This window comes from Peromyscus californicus, unplaced genomic scaffold (assembly GCF_007827085.1).
Source record: "Peromyscus californicus insignis strain IS unplaced genomic scaffold, ASM782708v3 Scaffold_16__1_contigs__length_79575227, whole genome shotgun sequence".
NCBI lineage: Eukaryota > Metazoa > Chordata > Mammalia > Rodentia > Cricetidae > Peromyscus > Peromyscus californicus.
In genome coordinates, this window is record NW_026294458.1 from 6,816,359 (window position 1) to 6,835,973 (window position 19,615).

The window sequence follows — 19,615 nt, forward strand, 5'->3', positions numbered from 1 at the left end:
GCCCTTCCCTAGGGGAAAGAATCTCTCCTGCTCTCAGCATTCCTTGGCTGCCGGTGGTAGTTCTGGGTGCAGACTTGATGCCCCATGACTTTCCCCTACCTCTCCCCACCCCCATCCACGATAGCATGTCTGTTGGCGTCATCCTTGTTCTGGTCTTCTTTAGGCAGCCATGTTGGTGAGGTTTCACAGGTCATTGTCATTTCCAGCTTCTCTGTCATTTCCAAGAGACACAGTCTCCACAGCAAACTCCCCGTCCCTCACTCTGGCTCTTACAATCATTCTGCCCCCTCTCCTGCTATGACTCCCAAACCTCAGGTGGAAGAATCGTGCTGGGCCAGGAATAATGCTGTCATCGACTAGAGAGTCCATCATAACCTATCCTCTTAAAATTACCTGGTGACATAAACAGTACATATGTAAAGTCCAGGGCACCAGAGGTCCAATTCTTTGTCTTTTTCTCTTTATTATTGTAAAACATTAGAATAATGCCAGGGGTCACAGCTGCTCTTCTGTGTGTGGACAGGATGCCTTCATATGCTAAACTATTAACATCAACAAACTTCTTGTACTCACCAAGAGAGTAGCAGTTTTTTGGGACATGGATGACACAGCCAGTCACTGCAAGTCTGGATGCTGTGGGGTCTGATAGGCGTTTCTCCAGTTTCAGCTCCCTCTGGTTACATTTTTTCCCCCTCAGCTTCTTACCCAACCTGCCTGTTTGAGTTGTCTTCATTCCTTACCTTTTTCTCTCTTGTTACAGATCCTATCTGTTGGGTTTGCCTTGGGGCTCTTAGAAGGGCTAGGGGTAAAGGGTTCCCAGAGGCGTTTAACTGAAGAACGCTTTCTCCCAGAAACCCTTGGGCAAATGTCAGCGAGAGCACAGTTGAGGAGTCTGTTCTTGGCCCTTCCACCATCCCTCAGTCAGAGCCCTTTGGTGGTCCCCTGAGGGTCTGCTCCACTATCCCCTTGTCAGTACCCATCTCTGTATCATCTGGATCTCCATTCCCAACGCCGTACTCCTTCTCTTTCGGAGCCATCGCTGCGATAGGACGGACCCTTGTTTCCAGACCAACCTCTGCAGCCCTTGTCCAGAGCTCTAAAGCTTATGGGGCCAGTTTGCCCATAGAGTATTGCAGCCATAGCTTTTGTAGATTGCAAAGAACACAGTGTCCTGACTGCCAAGGAATCTAAGAAGTTCAGTATGAGGGGGACTTTTTCCAGAAGCCAACAGGTCTATTTCCAGATGGAAACACGGAGCTGGCTAAAAGCTCCATCCCGTTAGGCACTTCTCAGATACTTCTCTATCCCTGAGTATGCAAAGGCCCCCTTTCTGCTGGTAGGTTGTTTTTATTACTAGATTTATCACTTTTATTGTGAAATATAATGAGTCCAGCAGAGAACTATTGTATCAAAATATAGTGCTTTCCCCTCGCATTTTGTAATTTCAAAAGTAGGGAAGCTACCAAGCTCAGGTAAGGGGTTCCTGTCCAGTGGGTGGTGACTGTTCACATGCCCCTGGCCAGAGGACTACCCTCCTCCCAAGGAATTGAAGGACAAGTAGAGTCTACAGAGCCCATATGCAAAAAAAAAAAAAAAAAAAAAAAAAAAAAAAGTCTTTCCCAAGCAAGAGGGCAACACTTCCTCTTCACTTTTCCTCCTACATTTGGGGTCACTATTCCCAGCTGTCCCTTTCCCAGCACAGCCACGGTGCCTGTGAAACCAAGGTGTCCTGCCTCTTGGAGTCGAGTGCACATGGTAACCTCTGTAGCTCAGAGACATTACCTCCTGGATATGTTGCAAGCACTCACTTAGTCAGGAGTGCAGGCCTCTTCCTGTTCCAGAGCAGAGCTTGGCAGGAACCACCTTCCCCTCTGGCTGGTTGCTGGACTGAGGTGGAACTGCTCAGCAGTGGGGCTATCGTGTTTGCTGGCCAGTTGTCCAGGTGGCTGTGGCCTTCAGTGTGCCCATGACAGTTTCTCAAAGTGGAGTCTGAAGACTGAGAAATTCCTATAGTAACTATTAAAGCACAGATCTGCAGGCCTGCCTCCAGACCTGCCAAGTCCAGTCCCTGAGATGGGCTGAAGATTATGTTTTCAGAACGTTCCCCTGGTCTCAATGAGCCTCTCCTAAGTGAGCAAGTGAGGTCTTGACTTGTCTCTCTTCGGTGGGAGTGGTGATCATTCTCCAACGCTGAGGGTCTCACTGTTCCTTCTTTGCTCTGGCGGTTCCAGGACTAACAAGCTTCTGCCGATGCAAGTAGATGGAGAGCCCTGGATGCAGCCGTGCTGCACGGTAAGTTTGCTGGTCTTGGAGGTGAACATAAGAAGCAGGATTTTGTTTTACCCCTTGAAGACACTGACTTGATATAAAATCAGTGCATCTCAACCTAACAGGGACCCTGGGAGATTGTCTAGAATAGCCCCTTTTCTACTTTGTTCTGAGACTTCATCCATGGTACCTTGACAGCCTCAGCTTGAACCTACCCAAGTGGCAGCGTCAAAAAGAAAGACTTTTCTGCTGAGGAGCAAGTCCAGATGTTAGAGAATGCTTCTTTATCTGGAGCCAAGCCTACACACCCCAAATCCTACCCAGTACCCAGGACACACTTCCCTTAGTGCACCCACGGCCTTGACGACCTCCCTGGAAACTCCACAGGAAGGACAGGTTGGCTATCTGCTTTGGTATGGCACCAGAACATGGAACATGGTGCCAGACTTGTAACGACAACCCTAGAATGCCATCAGCAAATGAATAAGGGGCATGGAACAGGAAAGCTATAGTTTCACGGGCTGAGGCAGGAGGATTATGAGTTCAAGACTAGCCTGAGCTACAGAGTAAGTTCAAGATGGACCAGGGTTACAGAGCGAGACCCTGCCTCAAACAGACTGGGACTGGAGAGATAGCTCAGCAGTTAAGAGCTGTTTTTACACACAACCCAGTTTCCATTCTCCTGCCCACATCAGGCAGCTCTCAACTGCCTCTAACTCCAGGTCCAGGGGCATCTGACCCCCTTTGGCCTCCACAGGCATCTGCAGGTATGTGGTGCACGTAAGCTCATGCGGGCACACACATACACATGAACAGAAATATAAAATAAATAGACCTCCCCCTGCTGTCTAGCTAGACTTACGTTAGTTCCAGTCAGCGCTGCTATGAGAGTTAGGCCCCCTCATTTTGGGGTCATTCCCCCTTAAGGACCCAGCTCCTGGTTTCAGGGCATCCACTGGGGTACTTCATGAGTAATGCCCTCAATCTGACAGCAAATATGTCATCTCAAAAGAGATAGAAGCAGTCTTCCTGAGCATCTCTACTCTTCCTTGATAATAGTCTCTTTGGAGCCCTTCAAGTATCAAGCTCTCTTTTGTGTTTTTGTTTTTAATGCCTTAAGCAACATCTTCTATAAAGGTCAAAGGTAGACATTTCTTTGCAAATTCTTACCATAACCTTATAGAGGGGTTAAAAAAATAAAATAAAATAAACCACACTGTAATAAAAACTAGTAATAGATGCTGGTGAGATGGCTAAGTAGGTAAAGGCACTTCCTGCCAGCCAATCCTCAGGACCCATGTGGTGAAAAAAACCAACTTCAGAAAGCAACATGCCGTGGGCACCCACACACAAAGCCCTCTCTCTCTCTCTCTCTCTCTCTCTCTCTCTCTCTCTCTCTCACACACACACACACACACACACACACACACACACACACACACACACACACACACAGAAAGCAACATACCATGGGCACCCACATACAAAACTCTGTCTCTGTCTCTCTGTTGTAGACAGATTTTCTGTCCCGCCAGCCATCTCCCAAATAACCACATAGAGACTTATTATTAATTATAAAAGCTTGGCTGATAGCTTAGGCTTGTTTCTAACTAGCTCTTTCAACTTAAATTAACCCATTTCTATGTTCATTTATGTGCTGTTGCATGGCTTATGGTTTGTTACCTCTCCTCCTGCATGTCCTGCTTCCTCTGCATCTCATGGCATCTCCCTGTGACTCTACCTTTCTGCTACTTCCCAGCGTCCTCTTTGCCCCAAAAATCCTGCCTAGCTATTGGACATTCAGCTTTTTATTAAACCAATCTGAATGACAAATCTTCACAGTGTACAAAAAGATTATTCCACAACAACATGTGTTTTATATATAATATTATGTACAGAAGCTGAATACTGTTCTTGCATAAGAAATCAAATGAGGCTGGAGAGATGGCTCAGAGGTTAAGAACACTGACTGGGTTAAGAGCACTGACTGCTCTTCCAGAGGTCCTGAGTTCAATTCCCAGCAGCCACATGGTGGCTCACAACCACCTAACCACCTAATGAGATCTTCTAGTGTGCAGATAGAATACTGTATATATAATAAATAAATCTTTAAAAAAAAGAAATCAAATGAAAAATAATAATGTTAAAAGACAAAGTAAATAACTTTAAACACAGTAAAATCTAGGATCATTTTTTTCGACAAGGCAAGTGTTTGAAAATCTCATTTTAAAAGAGAAAAGTTGATATCAGAAATATTAAAGTGTAAAAAATATGTAGTGAATGTAATATAAAGTCTTAATGTATATGGCAATTGGCATTATTTAATTATAAAACAATATGTAATTTTGATTCTAATAAAGCTGAACAAAAAAAATAATTCAAGGAAATCCAACCATTAATGAAATAGAAAATGCTTTCAAAGAGTCATCTACAAAGTGACCTCAAAACAGATGAACTTAGCAGGGAGGAGCTCATGAGGCCCTGAGGATCTATATACAGTTAAAGGTTTCCAGCGTGAGGCAAGACATTTTCTTCTGCGGTATAGTCAATGAAGTTGTCTGTGTTCCTGTACCTCCTCACTTGCGCTCTGGTAAGGAGTCCTAATGAGACTCGATGTCCAATAAAACAAAAGGCACAAAAGTGGACGGAAACTAGTCAAACGAACGTCAGTGGACTGGGAGAGGGCAGGAGGGGGTTGTGGGTGAATGTAATCGAAGTACATTACACACATACACGGAAATGTCATGATGAGGGTCTGGGGGCAGGAGTCGGTCAGGAAAGTGCCTGCTACACGGCATCAGGACCTGAGTTTGGATCCCTGACGCCTGTATAAGAGCCTGGCATTGGCATGCATGTCTGTAGCTCTGATGCTGGGACATCAGAGAAAAGTGGGTCCCTGGAACTCTCTGCCCACCCCAGCCAGCCAACCCGTAAGCCATGGACTCAGTGACAGACTCTGTCCCAATAAGATAAGATAGAGAGTGATACAAAATATGAGTATCAACCTTGGGACTCCACAGGCATGAGTACACACACGCATGCACACTACAAACATGTGTACTATACCTCCCACACACACATATATCCCACGTACACAAAAAACTGAAGTAACTGAAAAAAATTATACCTAAAAATAGAAAACTATAGAAGAATGTGACTCAAATTTGAATATGATATAAATATTCAAGCCAACATATAGGAAGGTCAGTAAAATATGTCGAAAGGATCATTCAACCCTTAGGACATATCATAGGAATGAGAACAGAAACCTGCTGTCATTGGTTTAGAGAAAAGTGACATGATAATATAAATAGATGACCAAAGTACTCAATTACATTCAACATTTTTTAAAGATTAATTTTAATTGTAATTATGTGTATATACATATACATATATATACACATATACATATATACACACATATACATATACATATACATATATATATGTATATATATATGTGAGTACAGGTGCCCACACAGGTCAGAAGAGGGCATTGGATCCGCTAGGGCTGGAGTTCCAGTGATTGTGGGCTTCCCAATGTAGGTGCTGGGAACTGAACTGGGGTCCTTTCCAAGAACAACAAGTCCTCTCTTCAACCCAGCATTTCTTTTGTTTGTTTGTTCATTTATTTTATCTTGTCTTGTTTTGAGACAAAGTCTCCCTGTGTAACCACGGCTGACCCAGAACTTCTCCATAGACCAGGCTGGCCTCAAACTCACAGAGATGAGCCTGCCTCAACCTCCTAAGTGCTAGGATTAAAGGTGTGAGTCACCATGCCTAGCAATATTTCTCATTTTCAGAGAGATTCAGAGAATACTATGATTCTGGGCAGTGGTCGCACACCTTTAATCCCAGCACTCAGGAGGCAGAGGCAGGAGGATCTCTGAGTTTGAGGACAGCCTGGTCTATAGAACAAAATCCAGGACAGCTAAAGATACATAGAGAAACTTTGTCTCAAACAAACAAACAACACTAGAACTAGAAAGAAATTCCTTCAAAATAATGAAAATTTTGTTAAATCCTAAATAATAACAAATATTTTACTTAATACTAAAATTTTAGTAAAGTTCCTATTAAAACTACAGACAAGAAAGAAATGTTAACACTGCTTAACAATGCAATATGTACAAAAGAGAAAATAAATATAAATATTTGGGAAAGGATCAAAACTGTCACTGTTGTAAAGGATGGTGGCCATAGAAAGCTCAAGCATTCAGCGGGAAACCTCACAGCATAAATTGTTTCAGGAAAGTTCTATAGAAAAGTAGACAAAAATAACAGCATTCCTATATACCAGCAGTTACCAACCCAATAAGTCTACTAGCAAAATAAACAATCATTGTAACAGTAGCCACAAGATATAAAATATACAGCTGAATTGTGGGAAATTAATGAGCATTCCCATAAGGTGTAAAGTTTTAACAGGTGACTATGGAAGCCATCTTAGCTTCTTTTCCCATCGCTATGATAAAATACCTCGACAAAAGCAACTTAGGGAAGAAAAGTTTTGTTTTGCTCACAGTTCCAGGGTACAGTCCATCCTCGTGGGGAAGTCACTGAGGCAGGAGCTTGAGTGAACTGGTCACATTGCAACTGCAGTCAAGAGCAGAGGGTATGCTCTGCGTGCCAGGATCCCTTGGCCCGGGAATGGTGTCATCCATAGTGGGCGGGGCTTCCCACCTCTGTTTATATAAACAAGATACTCCTCCACCTGCCAACCTGACCTAGACAAGCCCTCACTAAAACCTCATCTCAGACAATGATTCTGGACTACATCAAATCAATAAAATGTAGCCATCACAGAGATATCCCATGTCCTAAATAGAGATCCCCAAATCCCCATTCAAATTTTTTAACCTGACAAAACAATGCAGTTCCTAGAGGAATAAAAAAGGAACTTTAAGAGTTTTCAACCTTGACGCTATTGCAGGGGGAGGGGAAAAGAAAAGACTGTCACAAGATAATAAAATAATTATAAAGTCACAATAATTTCAAAAATATTCTCTTATTACAGTATTAGATAAGTAAATCAATAGTACACAATAGAGTCCTAAAAATCTTAGGGCACATAGGGTACCTAAAAACTTACTTATTTGGGTAAATAGGCACTACATAACAAGACTGAAATTAAATTTAAAAATGAAATGTTATTACCTATGGGGAAAATAGATTATTTTAGTTACCCTATAGGCAGAGACTTTCTATTGAGAAAGTGACAATTTTTTTATTACTAGTAAATTTCAAGCTCTGCAAGTCAAGAATTAGTATAGAAGAGTTGGAAATGTAAACTCAGTTTGAAGAGTGGTAGATGAACAACGCCCTGAGACAGATCCCCAGCGTTGCATAAATCCAGCACTCAGGAAGCAGAGGCAGTGAGATCAGCCAGTGTTCCAGGCCATCCCGGTCTACAGAGTGAGCTTGAGGCCAGCCTAGGGTACATGAGAAACATCAACAGAAGCAACAAAATAATCCTAAGGGCAAGATGCTTGTAATAGCAATACAAAAGAACAGGCTAGTTCCTATACCATAAAAAGAAACTAATACTTGGAATCCAGTAGGGAAAAAGTACTACTGATGTAAGACTGTGCAGACAATTTTCAGGTAAGGTGACTCAGACTATTAACCTGTGGAGTAATATATGATAACACAATTTTTAAAAAGGGGAAAGATTTTTCAAATTAAGACAGTGAGAACACCATGTAACTCTACACATGCCAAATAAGTTTAAGAAAATATTTCCTTCTGCCAAGGATATGGGAAGGCCTTACACTCAGTAAGACAGGAGAATGAACTGGTCCAGCTTTTCTGGAATGCAACTTGAACCATGTATCAGGAAGAAACGTGGGGCTCTGCAGTTGAGAGCGTTTGCTGTCCTTGCAGAGGACCCAGGTTTGGTTCCCATCATCCACCTGGTGGCTCCCAACTGTCTGTAACTCCAGTTTCTGGGGATCCAGTGCCCTCTACTTTCCTTTGTGGGTGCTGCATGCACGTCGGGCACAGACATGCAGGCAAAACACTCACAGACATAAAATAAAAACAAATAAAAATGGAATTTTCACAAAAGCCCAACATTCAGTGAGGAGGTAGTTTTTTTAAAGCTTTTGTAAAATTTATTTTATGCGTATGAATGTTTCACCCCTGTGTACGTATGTGCACTGTGTGCATGCCTGATACCCTTGGAGGGTAGCAGAGGGTACCAGATCCCCTCTTCTAGATAGAAAGTTGTGAGCCACCATGTGGGTGCAGGAAACTTGAACCCAGGTCCTCTACAAGAGCAGCCAGTGTTCATAACCCCTGAGCCATCTCACCAGCCCTATGTGATATTCGTCAAATGGAATCATTTTTAAACATCGAAAGTACAATTTAATAAAATGTTAAGGGCTGGAGGTCTAGTAGTGCAGTGGGCAAGGGCTTTCCTAACATACACAAAGTCCAGGATTCACTCTCCAGAACTGAGTAAGAGAAACTAATTAACTAAAGATAAACTTCCATTTTAAAATGAAATTTTGAGGATATTAAAGCACTGTCAAAATAATATCAAATAAAACAGCAGATTTAGACGCTGGTTTTATTTTGGTCAAGACATGCAAGCATAGAAATAAATTAAAGCAGTATGCCAAGAAAACAGGTTGTTATCTGGAGGATTTTCAAACTTTAAAATTGTTTAATAAAGCCGGGTGGTGGTGGCGCACGCCTTTATCCCAGCACTCGGGAGGCAGAGGCAGGGGGATCTCTGTGAGTTCCAGGAAAGGCGCCAAAGCTACACAGAGAAACCCTGTCTCAAAAAACAAAAAGTTGTTTTATAAATTCTTAAAAATGACCAGATATCTGTTTATGTATAAAAACACATAGATATATGTAAAATCTATATTTATTAAGAACGTTTGCTTACAGTGCTGTAAACTAGTATCTCATGTGTCACACTATAATCCCAGCACTGGGGAGGTGGAGGCAGGAGGATCGTAAGTTTGAGATAATAGTCAGCTACATGATGAGGTGGAGATCAGCCTGGGATACATGAGACTCTCTCAAAAAGTAAAATTTAAAAAGAATCTCCTTCTAAAGCTGAATAATAGTTCAATCATTACATTGAAAATGACCACAGTTATTCAATCTGGTGGCTTCCAAACTTGAGTAAATGTGAGGCTGGGGTGAGGGTTAAAATTTATGTGACTGGAACATTTCTCAGAGTTCTAACCTAGTTGGTCTTGATGTCCAGGAACTGGGCTTTCTGACAAATCCAGGGAGATGTTGAGGTGTAGTTTCAGGGACCCACGTTTGTGAACCTCTCCTGTGGTTAAACCTCCCCACTGGTCAGTCAGCCTCACTCTTGCATAGCCTAGCTGTCCCCACTGCATGTGAAGCCTGTCTTAGTTTGTTTTTCTGTTGCTATGAACTATTTTAACAGAATCAACTTCTGGTTCACAGTTCAAGGGTACAGTCAAGGCAACAGGAACAGGAAACAACTGGTCACATGGCCTCCACAGTGAGGTAAAAGGAACAGATGAATGCACCCTTCTCCTCCGCTCAGGTTCTCCATTTACACAGTCCAGGACCCCAGGCAAGCTGTGGTGCCCAGGACATGCAGGTCTTACCTCCTTAATGAACATAATCAGGATAGGGTCATTCTAAATTCTGCCATGTTGGTCTGTCTTCGACTGTCACTGTTAAAAGAGGCCTTTTTTAACGCTCCTGAAAGAGGATTCCAAGATCCTGGAGAACCCACAAATATCTAAAGATTGTTTGTTTGTTTGTTTGTTTGTTTGTTTTTTGAGACAATGTTTCTCTGTGTAACAGCCCTGGCTGTCCTGGAACTTGCTTTGCAGACCAGGCTGGCCTCAGAGATCACAGAGATCTACCTGCCTCTGCCTCCCACTAGGATTACAGGTGTCTGTCACCACTCCCGGCAGAAATATCTAAGATTTAAAAGACGATAATATCTCTTTCATTAGAAGGCCCCCCTCCTCTATGATAACTTTATGAAAGAAAATTACCTTAGCTTCTCAAATGTCACAGAGAGCATTATAGATCTTTCGGGCCTGGGCCCTTCCACACTCCAGTGACCAGGGAAGGCCTGGGGCACCTCCCACGTGATTTAGAAAGGCTTCACACTCACAACTTGGGTCGTGTTTACTAGTTGTAAGCCGTTTGCTCTCAGGTGGCAACATCCAAGAGCTCCCCCCCCTTTAGTGCTTCTTTTAAATCATAAAATGCGTTGATTTTAAGAAACTGGTACTGCAGAGGCAATCTTTAACTGGAGTGAAATTTAGCATTTTACTCCGTTTAAAGGAGACATCAGTCAGGTGGTGGTGCACACCTTTAGTCCCAGCACGGGGGAAGCAGAGGCAGGTGGCTCTCTGTGAGTTCAAGGTCAGCCTGGTCTACAGAGTGAGTTCCAGGACAGCCAGGGCAACAAACACACATACACACACACACACACACACACACACACACACACACACACACACACACACACACACGTCTAGGAAAAAAAAGAAGAAGAAGAACTCACAAGCTATGGTGGTCTCATCAAGTTTGAATTATGACAGGGGGGTACTAGATCAGTTCATTATGTAGCAGAGCAGAACACTAACAATAGCCTCTCTCTCTGTGTCTCTCTGTCTCTGTCTCTGTCTGTCTGTCTGTCTGTCTGTCTCTCTCTCTCTCTCTCTCTCTCTCTCTCTCTCTCTCTCTCTCTCTCATTAATTTCCAGCTCAGTTAGCAAGCAAGTTTGAGCTTCAACTAAGACACATAGAATGCTCTTTCAGTCAGGGTTGACAAAGTGGATTTATCTCCTCACTGGACTCGACTACTTTACCCACACACCCTTCTAACTTGGGGATAAAGGCCTGATATCCTTTTCACTCAAAATGAGGATATGCTTTTATACATCTCTCAGTTAGTTGCAGCAACCAAATCCTCAAACATGACTAAATGATCATGTTAAAGAGACATTCCAAATGCCCACCCTGCTGGCCTGGATGTGGCAGAGCCCACTTAGAATCCCAGCTCTCAGGCTGGAGATAAAGGACGATCACCATGAATTTGAGGCCAGCCTGGGCTACATAAAGAATTCTAGGCCACCAGGGCTACACAGTGAGCCCATCTTAAAAAAAAAAAAAAATTGCAAAACAGATTTGAGTTTCGCTTCCTCTGTTAGCCTTGGAGGTGCTAACAGGCAAGTCTTAGTTCAGGCAGAGGCAGAGAAAGAAGCAGGGGCCTTCTCTCGTAATGTAACCATGCACAGCTGCCACCAGCTTCCCCAAACACAGCCGTCTCGAATGCCAGGAAAATGCTCTTTTCTCTGGCCTGGTTCCTCCTACCCAGCACATTTTCCCAGCAAGCATCCAGTTGGTTCAGGAATATCTAAGTGAGGAGGCAGAAGTCTTTCTCAAATGAGTGGCTGAGCTCAGCAGTGAGAGAAGGCTTATCCCAAAGTCAGGGATCTCTACCGTCTGAGCGTGCTAGAGTGCAGGCCATGGAGAGGTGCTGCCAGAGTCCCCCTATGCCTCACTTCCATCAGAGCTGGAGCAAACGTAACAGCTGCAATATGGCGCACAACACAAAATGGCGTGTGGTGGATTCTTGATCCGATCCTCTGGTGAAGAACCTTACTCTGCGGGGGGGGGGGGGGGGGGGGGGGGGGGGGGGGGGGGGCCGGCGGGGCGGGGAGCCAACCGGACAGTCATTTCAGTTCTATCACCAGGCTTTGCTGGTTACCCAGCGTCTTTCGCTTCCATCCTTTTCTTTCTGGTTCCTGGAGGCTTCTAAATGTGAGCCTGACTTACAGTAGTGTCTTCACAGCCTGACGTTCCCACTGGAGCTCACTCGGATGGCAGCTGTTGAGTAATGGCCCAGTCTTTTTTCATCGAATTTTTCAGTCGTGTTTTGTAGTTTCTGATTATCTCACAGGAACCCAGGCTTGCCATTCCCTTTTAAAGTCCTATATCAACCAACTGCCCAGCCTCCCACATTCCTCATCCTTTGCCCTCAGCCCAGCCTGTTCATACATGGTTCCCCTACCCCATACCCTCTTTTTCTCCTTTTCCTTGCCTTCAAACTGCAAGCCTCCCCCTCTCCCCCCCCACCCCCGTTCTCATCAGACCTTTCTTGTTTCTTACCTAACTTCTTTTTTAGACCCCCTGGCTAATCCTACATTAATTTAAAATTGATGATGGGTGTCTCTTCAATAATTCTATTTTTTTTCTCTATGGTCACACTGTCGCTTTCAATAGTATGGTAAAAACCCAAGAGTAGGTTCACACAGTTATAAGGCCCTGTTTCCTTTGGCAGCCATCCCCTCCCTCTCCACCGTAACACCCAGCCATTCACTTCCGTTTTATAGTTCACAATGGGCTTTCATTGACAGTCTGTCATATGATCTTTGTGTAAAGAAATAGTATCAATGTTATCCTCGCTTTGAAGTTTGGCAAGCACTGTTCTCCGAATGATAAATTATTTGTCCAAAGTTCTTCACCAAGGAAATAGAAGTACCCAGCCCCACACCCAAGTCTTTGAATCCTAAGTACCTCCTGTTCCCGTATGAGCCACCCACTCCGAACATCTATCATGCTTGATAAATGTCGATGGAATGATAATGCAGATTATTAGTGTGGGAGTGTCACCAGGACACATTCAAATAGGAATTAAGCATTTTGAAGCCATGTCTATAATTCTTGGAATGCTTATAGAATAAAATCATAAACCTTAAAACAAAAAAAAAATAACAATAATAAGCTTATCCAAGAAAGTAGAGTTGTCTTCAAGTCTAAGATAAGGGGATATTCCTAAGGGACTCATCTGGGAACTGTCCATATGAGGTTGCTTGGCCAGAGGCTACACTGAAGCCTTCAGGTTATCTGGTTGACATATGTCTGCTGCCTGGGCTGAATTGGGACTGGGAACATGAAGAACTGTGCTGTAGCTCTCCTGCCCCTCAGACACCACCCCATCATGTGACCTTAGGCTAAGCTAAGTCCCTGACAGAGCTCTGGGCTCCTCTTCCTTATGCATCCTACAGAGGGGTGAATGGGAAGGTTCCAAAGGTCTCCTCTGGCTGTGACATTCTGACAATCTATGAATAGCAAGGACACAAGACAGGTGCGAGCTGATCGCCACGTGGGAAGCTCACACCTGTCTCTCCCCAGTGTTTCCGCCCCTCGCCTCCAGCAGTGCCAAACTCCAGACCCAGTCAGGGTCAAGTTGCCAATTTTGAAACTGTTCAAGGACAGTTGTCCTTCTGCATGGGGCTCCTTTGAGCCCAAAGCTGGCCGCCTTTCTTTTCCACAACTCACTCTCCCCTAAGTTAATGGATTTTGCGTTACCACTAAGTTATCTCTGTTTCTTTATTTCAGATTAAAATCACTCACAAAAACCAGGCACCTATGATGATGGGGCCTCCCCAAAAGAGCAGCTTCTTTTCATTGAGGAGGAAAAGCCGTTCAAAAGACTAAACAGTGTGCCAAACAAACACCAGCTCCCCCAAGAAAAGAAAGACGAATCTACAGAATCTACAGACACACACACACACACACACACACACACCCCTGTAACCAGATGAAGCAAAGCCACCCTTCCAGAGGAAAATGTCATCCTGCCGTACAGTCTACCTATTTTTTTTTTTTTCTTTTTTTTTTTTTTTTTGGTTTTTCGAGACAGGGTTTCCCTGTGTAGCTTTGCGCCTTTCCTGGAACTCACTTGGTAGCCCAGGCTGGCCTCGAACTCACAGAGATCCGCCTGGCTCTGCCTCCCGAGTGCTGGGATTAAAGGCGTGCGCCACCACCGCCCGGCGGATCCATTCTTAATAGAGCCAAAACCCATGAAATATTCTGAACGGACTCAGGGCCCACCAGGATGGGTTGGCTCATACAGCAGCTTCCACATTCCCACAGGCCTTGGGTAGACTTCGAGCCTGAAGGAGAAATCCCCTTTTTCTTCACCGCTCCTGTAAGGTTCCAGGCTGTAGGTTTCCTGCCTACAGTGAGCTCAGATGTGGCCAGGGGAAAAGAGCTCCAACCCAGAAATTTTGCACAAAAGTCCTTCTGTATGGAAACAAAACAGCCTCTAGCTCTCCAAGGAAACCCTTGGCAGGGCTCAGCAAGCACACGATGGTTTCTTCCTCGTCCTTCAAGCAACGGCTCCTCCCCTCACTGGCTGAGGAAAGCCAAGAAGCTGCGGAAAGCTGTTTCCATTCTCAGCTCTCTCTGCTGCCCATGGGCACTTGTTCGCTTCCTGAAGCATCTCTTGGTGGCTCTTTGCTCAAAGAACAAACAAGACTGCCTGGGCAGTCTACTTTAGATGTGGTATTTATTTTCATAGTTCTTATGAACCCCTGGGCGGGAAAAACTGAGAAAGTGGACTTTATTTTTCAAAACGATGTCATAATATTGTGTAAAAAGGAAAGGGAAAAAAAAAAAAACCACTCCCAGTACTTCCCACCCCTCACAACCACACAAGCCAAAGTGTGTCTCTTGTTTGAATCCCAAGCCCTGGTGGCAGAGATGATGAGAGGGAGGGGCTTTGCTGGGAAAACTAGGAGACAGCCCCTCAGGAGATGGCCTGCTTCTTGGCACTTCCCACTCTCACAGTGTGACAGACGACCTTCTGAGGGTCTTATATATGTACATATGTAGCATATATGTTTATATATATTATATAAATATTTATTTACCGCTGGACTTTTCCTCCTTAGAAATAAACATAGATAGTGTGGGAACAGAAAAATGGGGAAGAAAAAAGAAGGGCCCTACTCTCCGACCATTATTTGATTGTAGAGACACATTTCCCTGGCTGGTTACAAGGTTTACATGGATGATCTAGATCCTGGGGACAACCATGAAACACACGCTGTTCAGGGCTGGTTCTCCCATTGGTTGATAAGGAAACTGAGTTGTGGAAAAATTAAAAGGCTCCTCCATGGTATCCTGGCTAATGAAGTTTGGCTGTAAATGTTACTAAGAAGATCATGAATAGACAAAAGAACCCTCATCTGGGAGAAGGGTCATTTCTAGTCACCAAGAAGTGGTTGTACTTGGATCCAGGTTGTCAGGGGGGAACCATCATCCTGTAGCCTATGCATGGATGGAACAAGCCCACGCAAAAAAAAAAAAAAAAAAAATGGGACGTGGGGACTTGGGCCACTTCCCAAGTTCTCTATGGCTTGTCCTGCCTGGAGAGAAGTTGGCCTGAAGTTGAAGGCCCCAGACAGGTCATCTGATTGAATTCCCATGTCACTCATCACGGTCACCAGTTCTTCTTGCCTTGGAAACATTCCTGGCTACAGATGTGACTTCAGTAAAGAGTTATCTTCTGTAGGATGTTGACATCCAGGACAGAACAGTCTTAGTCATGCTCAGGGGGCTTCATTTAGCTGGTACCAGCATCCCCCTCCCCTACGGAGGGTAGCTCTACACATCATTGGTGGAAAGTCAACTTTGCCTCAGCGTCCTGGCTCACACAGGCCTTCATCTCTGTCTCAGATTTCTCAAGAGAAAACTTGGGCCCAATGACATCACCCCACTGAGATGCCTCGAATTTTGCAATGGACAAGGAAGAGAATATGAAGAATGTGTACAAATTGAGCCCACCTCTGAAGGAAGCCATCATCTAGAATCGAGGACTGAGACTTGGGACCACTCTGCTCAACCTAACATGCTTCTGCTGAGCAAGGGGAAATCCAGGTCACCTAAAGAACATACTGATGGGATGCTTGGCGATGTGGCCAACAAGCTCCCAAATGGCAGCAGGCACTATTTTGGAAGACACAGGTTCAGCTTGAGGGTCCATGACTCTTAAGACATTTACAGGAGTGTTTATATGTGTTTCAGCTCTGATCCCCCAAGACTGCAGGTTGAGACAGCACCATCGATAGGTGAAATGGATTCCCAGGGACTCACAAGTCTCATGAAGGGGCCCTGCAGAGATTGAATGTTACCTGAGTGATACAGCCCAATCCTTCCAGAGGCACAGAGGACAAAACATCATGGCATTGCTCTTCTGATTTGCTAGTCTTAGTAAGTCTTGTGTTGCTGTTTAACCTTACCTTACCAGTCATCTTTTAAATACCCTGACTGGGGTTTCTCATTGTGTAGTGCATCATCTTAGTGGCCCTCACTCCAAGCTCTAAGGTTAGCCAACTAAGTATTATCATCTCCACCCTTCCGAGAATGGGGCTTTCTAGTGTTCAGTGGCTTCCTAAAGCTGCACAGTCAGAGGAGAGCCTGGTCCCTGATGTGCTAGACTGCTCGGATTTCTTTCCATGCTGCAGACATGTTCTCACCTGCCTTCCTGCTTCCACCCCACCAGCAATAAAAACAATGAAACCAGAAACCTTCAGTGCACCTTGTTGTCACTGGGCTGATGGGCTAGGAATCGTGGCGTGCTTTTCGTGGGGTTTCCCCAGTGAGTTGGGAGCGCAGACAGACTTTGTAGGATGATTATATTCAGGTCACAGACCAACTCCTCTCAAGAGAGTTCATTCTACAGATGGGAAAAAAAATACATGAAAATTGCCAAATAAATTAGGAAATACTTGGCAGAACCTGTAAGAGCCTCCAGACTGGCATTATATAACATGCATATATATATTATACATATGCACATTATATAAGGTGACATAGTACTTAATGTGCTGTATATATTATGTAAATTACGTATTTGTGAGTAATCACGATAAATATAGAGACCTACTAATCACTTTTTTACACATACTCAGTGACAGATTAGGAAGTTTCTTTGCCAGAGAGTCTTAAAACTTACTCTTTCCTGCTGCTTTGGTTCCAACTCCTGCCAAAAATAATTGCATCAACTTTTCCCATCTCTAGCCCCCTCTTCTCTTAGCCCAAACTCTCAAGTTTCCTTCTGTCCAAGCTAGGCTGAACCTTCCATTCAATACTACCACAATCAGGATCTACAAAAATATGGAGTCCTGGGGATAAACAGGGTCTAGACTCCCAGATTCCCTACGTCTGAGGCCTACACCTCAACTTTCTCAAGCAGGTGGGTGGGTATCTGATGTCAACATGAAAGGAAGGGAGAGGGGATAGGGAGGGAAGGGAGGAAGGGTCTACCACCAGCTCTCAGGATAATGCTCAGTTACCAGCTCTAGGGTCCAATAGGAATCAGTGAGAACATAACTTCAAATGTTTAGTTAAAATTAAAATCATCTCACATGTCTAAGACTTTACACCCTTTCTGAAACCATAACTTTCTAGAATATGACTCACAAAACACTACTATTCCTAAAATGTTGCATGAAAGGGCTGAGGAGATTGCTCATGGAAAAAAAAAAAACCACTTGCTGTGCAAGCTTGCTACCTGAGTTCAATCCCTGGAACCCACACAAAGGTAAAGGAAGAAAATTGACTCCACGGAGTTGTCCTCTGGCCCCAGCATGAACATTATGGCATGCATGCATGTGTGCATGCATATGTGTATGTGCACACACACACACACACACACACACACACACACACACACATCATATCACATCACATAAATATACACAGTAATAATTATTATTTTAATATCCCATGGGGGGAATAGAGTTTTCTGTTCAAGTACTAGATGCCTTCTAAGAAATACATAGAGAGGCTTGGAGAAAAACATGGAGGAGGCAGAGAGAACATGCAGGGCTAGAGAGATGAATCAGCAGCTAAGAACACTGGCTACTCTTGCAGAGGATCTAGGTTCAGTTCCCAGCAGCTCACAACTGTCCACAACTCCAGTGGGATCCATCTCCCTCTGCTGACCCTGAGGGCACTAAGCATGAAAGTGGTATACTCACAGGCAACACACTTGACTTACTTCTCTGGTCCTGTGAAGAGATACTATGACAAAGGCAACTTACCGAAGAGAGCATTTCATTGAGGTTTTACTTAAAATTCCAGAGAGTGAGGCCATAACCCAATTAATGGCAGAACATGGCAGGAGGCAGACATGGTGCTGGAGCTGAGAGCTTATATCTGATCTGCAAGTTGGAGGCAGAGAGAGACAGACAGATGGATGGACAGACTGACTGGACTTGATATGGGCTTTTGAAACCTCAAAGCCCACCTCCATTGACACACTTGCTCCAACAAGGCCACACCTCCTTCACTAAAGCCACACCTCCTTCAACAAGGTTACAACCTCCTAATCCTTTTCAAACAGTTCTACCAACTGGGGACTGAGCATTCAAACCTATGAGCCTATGGGGGCCATTCTCATTCAAGCCACCACACCACTCATATTTATTAAATAGATAATAAATAAGTAAATGATAAACCATGGAGTTTTTTGTCCCCTAAGAGAACCAGTTTTTATTGTTCTCAAATGAACATGGAAGTAGCCATTCTCTGAAATAATAGCCCCAAAAATTATTTTCTAGAAAAAGACTCCATCTCTAAAATGTTTTTTTGTTTTTTGTTTTTGTTTATAAACATTTTTTCCTTTTTTTAACAACGGGGCATAGGGTGATTCTTATCATGTTGCCAAGACTTGCCTTAAACCTGGCTCAAATGATCCTCCTGACTCAGCCTCCTGAGTAACTGGGAGTGCAGGGTACCAAATAAGAATCTCTTGTTTCTTCTAAGATAGTGGTTCTATGTACATCTTTAAGCAAGAACCAGGGATCTGGATTCTTGGCCTCTCAAGCATGGAAGGGACTAGGAAGGAGTTTTAAAGAGGGGAACAAGTCAAAAGGAAACATGACAGCTGTCATCATCTGTGTAGCTCCAGAGAACCAAACCGCCTCTAAAGACTGTGGAGAGGGGACACTTCCGGTTTAATGACTACTCCAGAAAGGGCTGCCTTGGGAGCGAGTGAACATATAGCTGTTCTTAGAGAAAGAACCCTGACCTTGGTTGGGTGAGAAGCAAGCTATAATCCCTTCACCTTCCCCCCACCCCACCCCACCCCACCCAAAAAAATAAATAAAGGTGCTGAAACTATTTGGTAGGCAACAGTGTTAACTCAGATGTAGGTAGGGTAGAGAAGGGAGTATGAGGGGAAGGAAAGAAAAAAGTCAGATTTATTAAAGTCTTTTGATAAATATTTCTTGGAATCCCTTATTTTCTTAAAGAATGAAAAATGATTCCAAGAGATGTTTCTAGATCAATGGGCATTAACCAGTCAGACCAAACTTACACGTTGGCAGGGCTGGTCTAACACACTGGCCCAGTCAAGGGTGGCTGATGGTGACTGTGACCACTCCCTGTCAGCTCTGACAGTCCGTTAGGAGTGGACTACACCATTAAGACCGAAGGAGACGGCCAGGTGCTATGGGCAAAGAGCCAGCAAATCTCTTCGAGTTCAAGGCCAGCCAAAGCTACACAGTGAGCCCCTGTCTCAAAAACACAAACGACAA

General features: G+C 44.1%; 1 protein-coding gene across 1 annotated transcript in view; it reads left to right on the forward strand.

Annotated features, from left to right (window-relative positions):
• Nucleotides 1–16,599, forward strand: part of Dgkg (diacylglycerol kinase gamma) — a 226,611-nt gene extending 210,012 nt beyond the window's left edge. The window contains exons 24-25 of the mRNA XM_052740211.1: nt 2,232–2,292; nt 13,626–16,599. Coding sequence (XP_052596171.1) covers nt 2,232–2,292; nt 13,626–13,724 — 160 coding nt within the window. The 3' untranslated portion in view covers nt 13,725–16,599. The remainder of the gene's footprint in view (nt 1–2,231; nt 2,293–13,625) is intronic.
• The last annotated feature ends 3,016 nt before the right edge of the window (nt 16,600–19,615 follow it).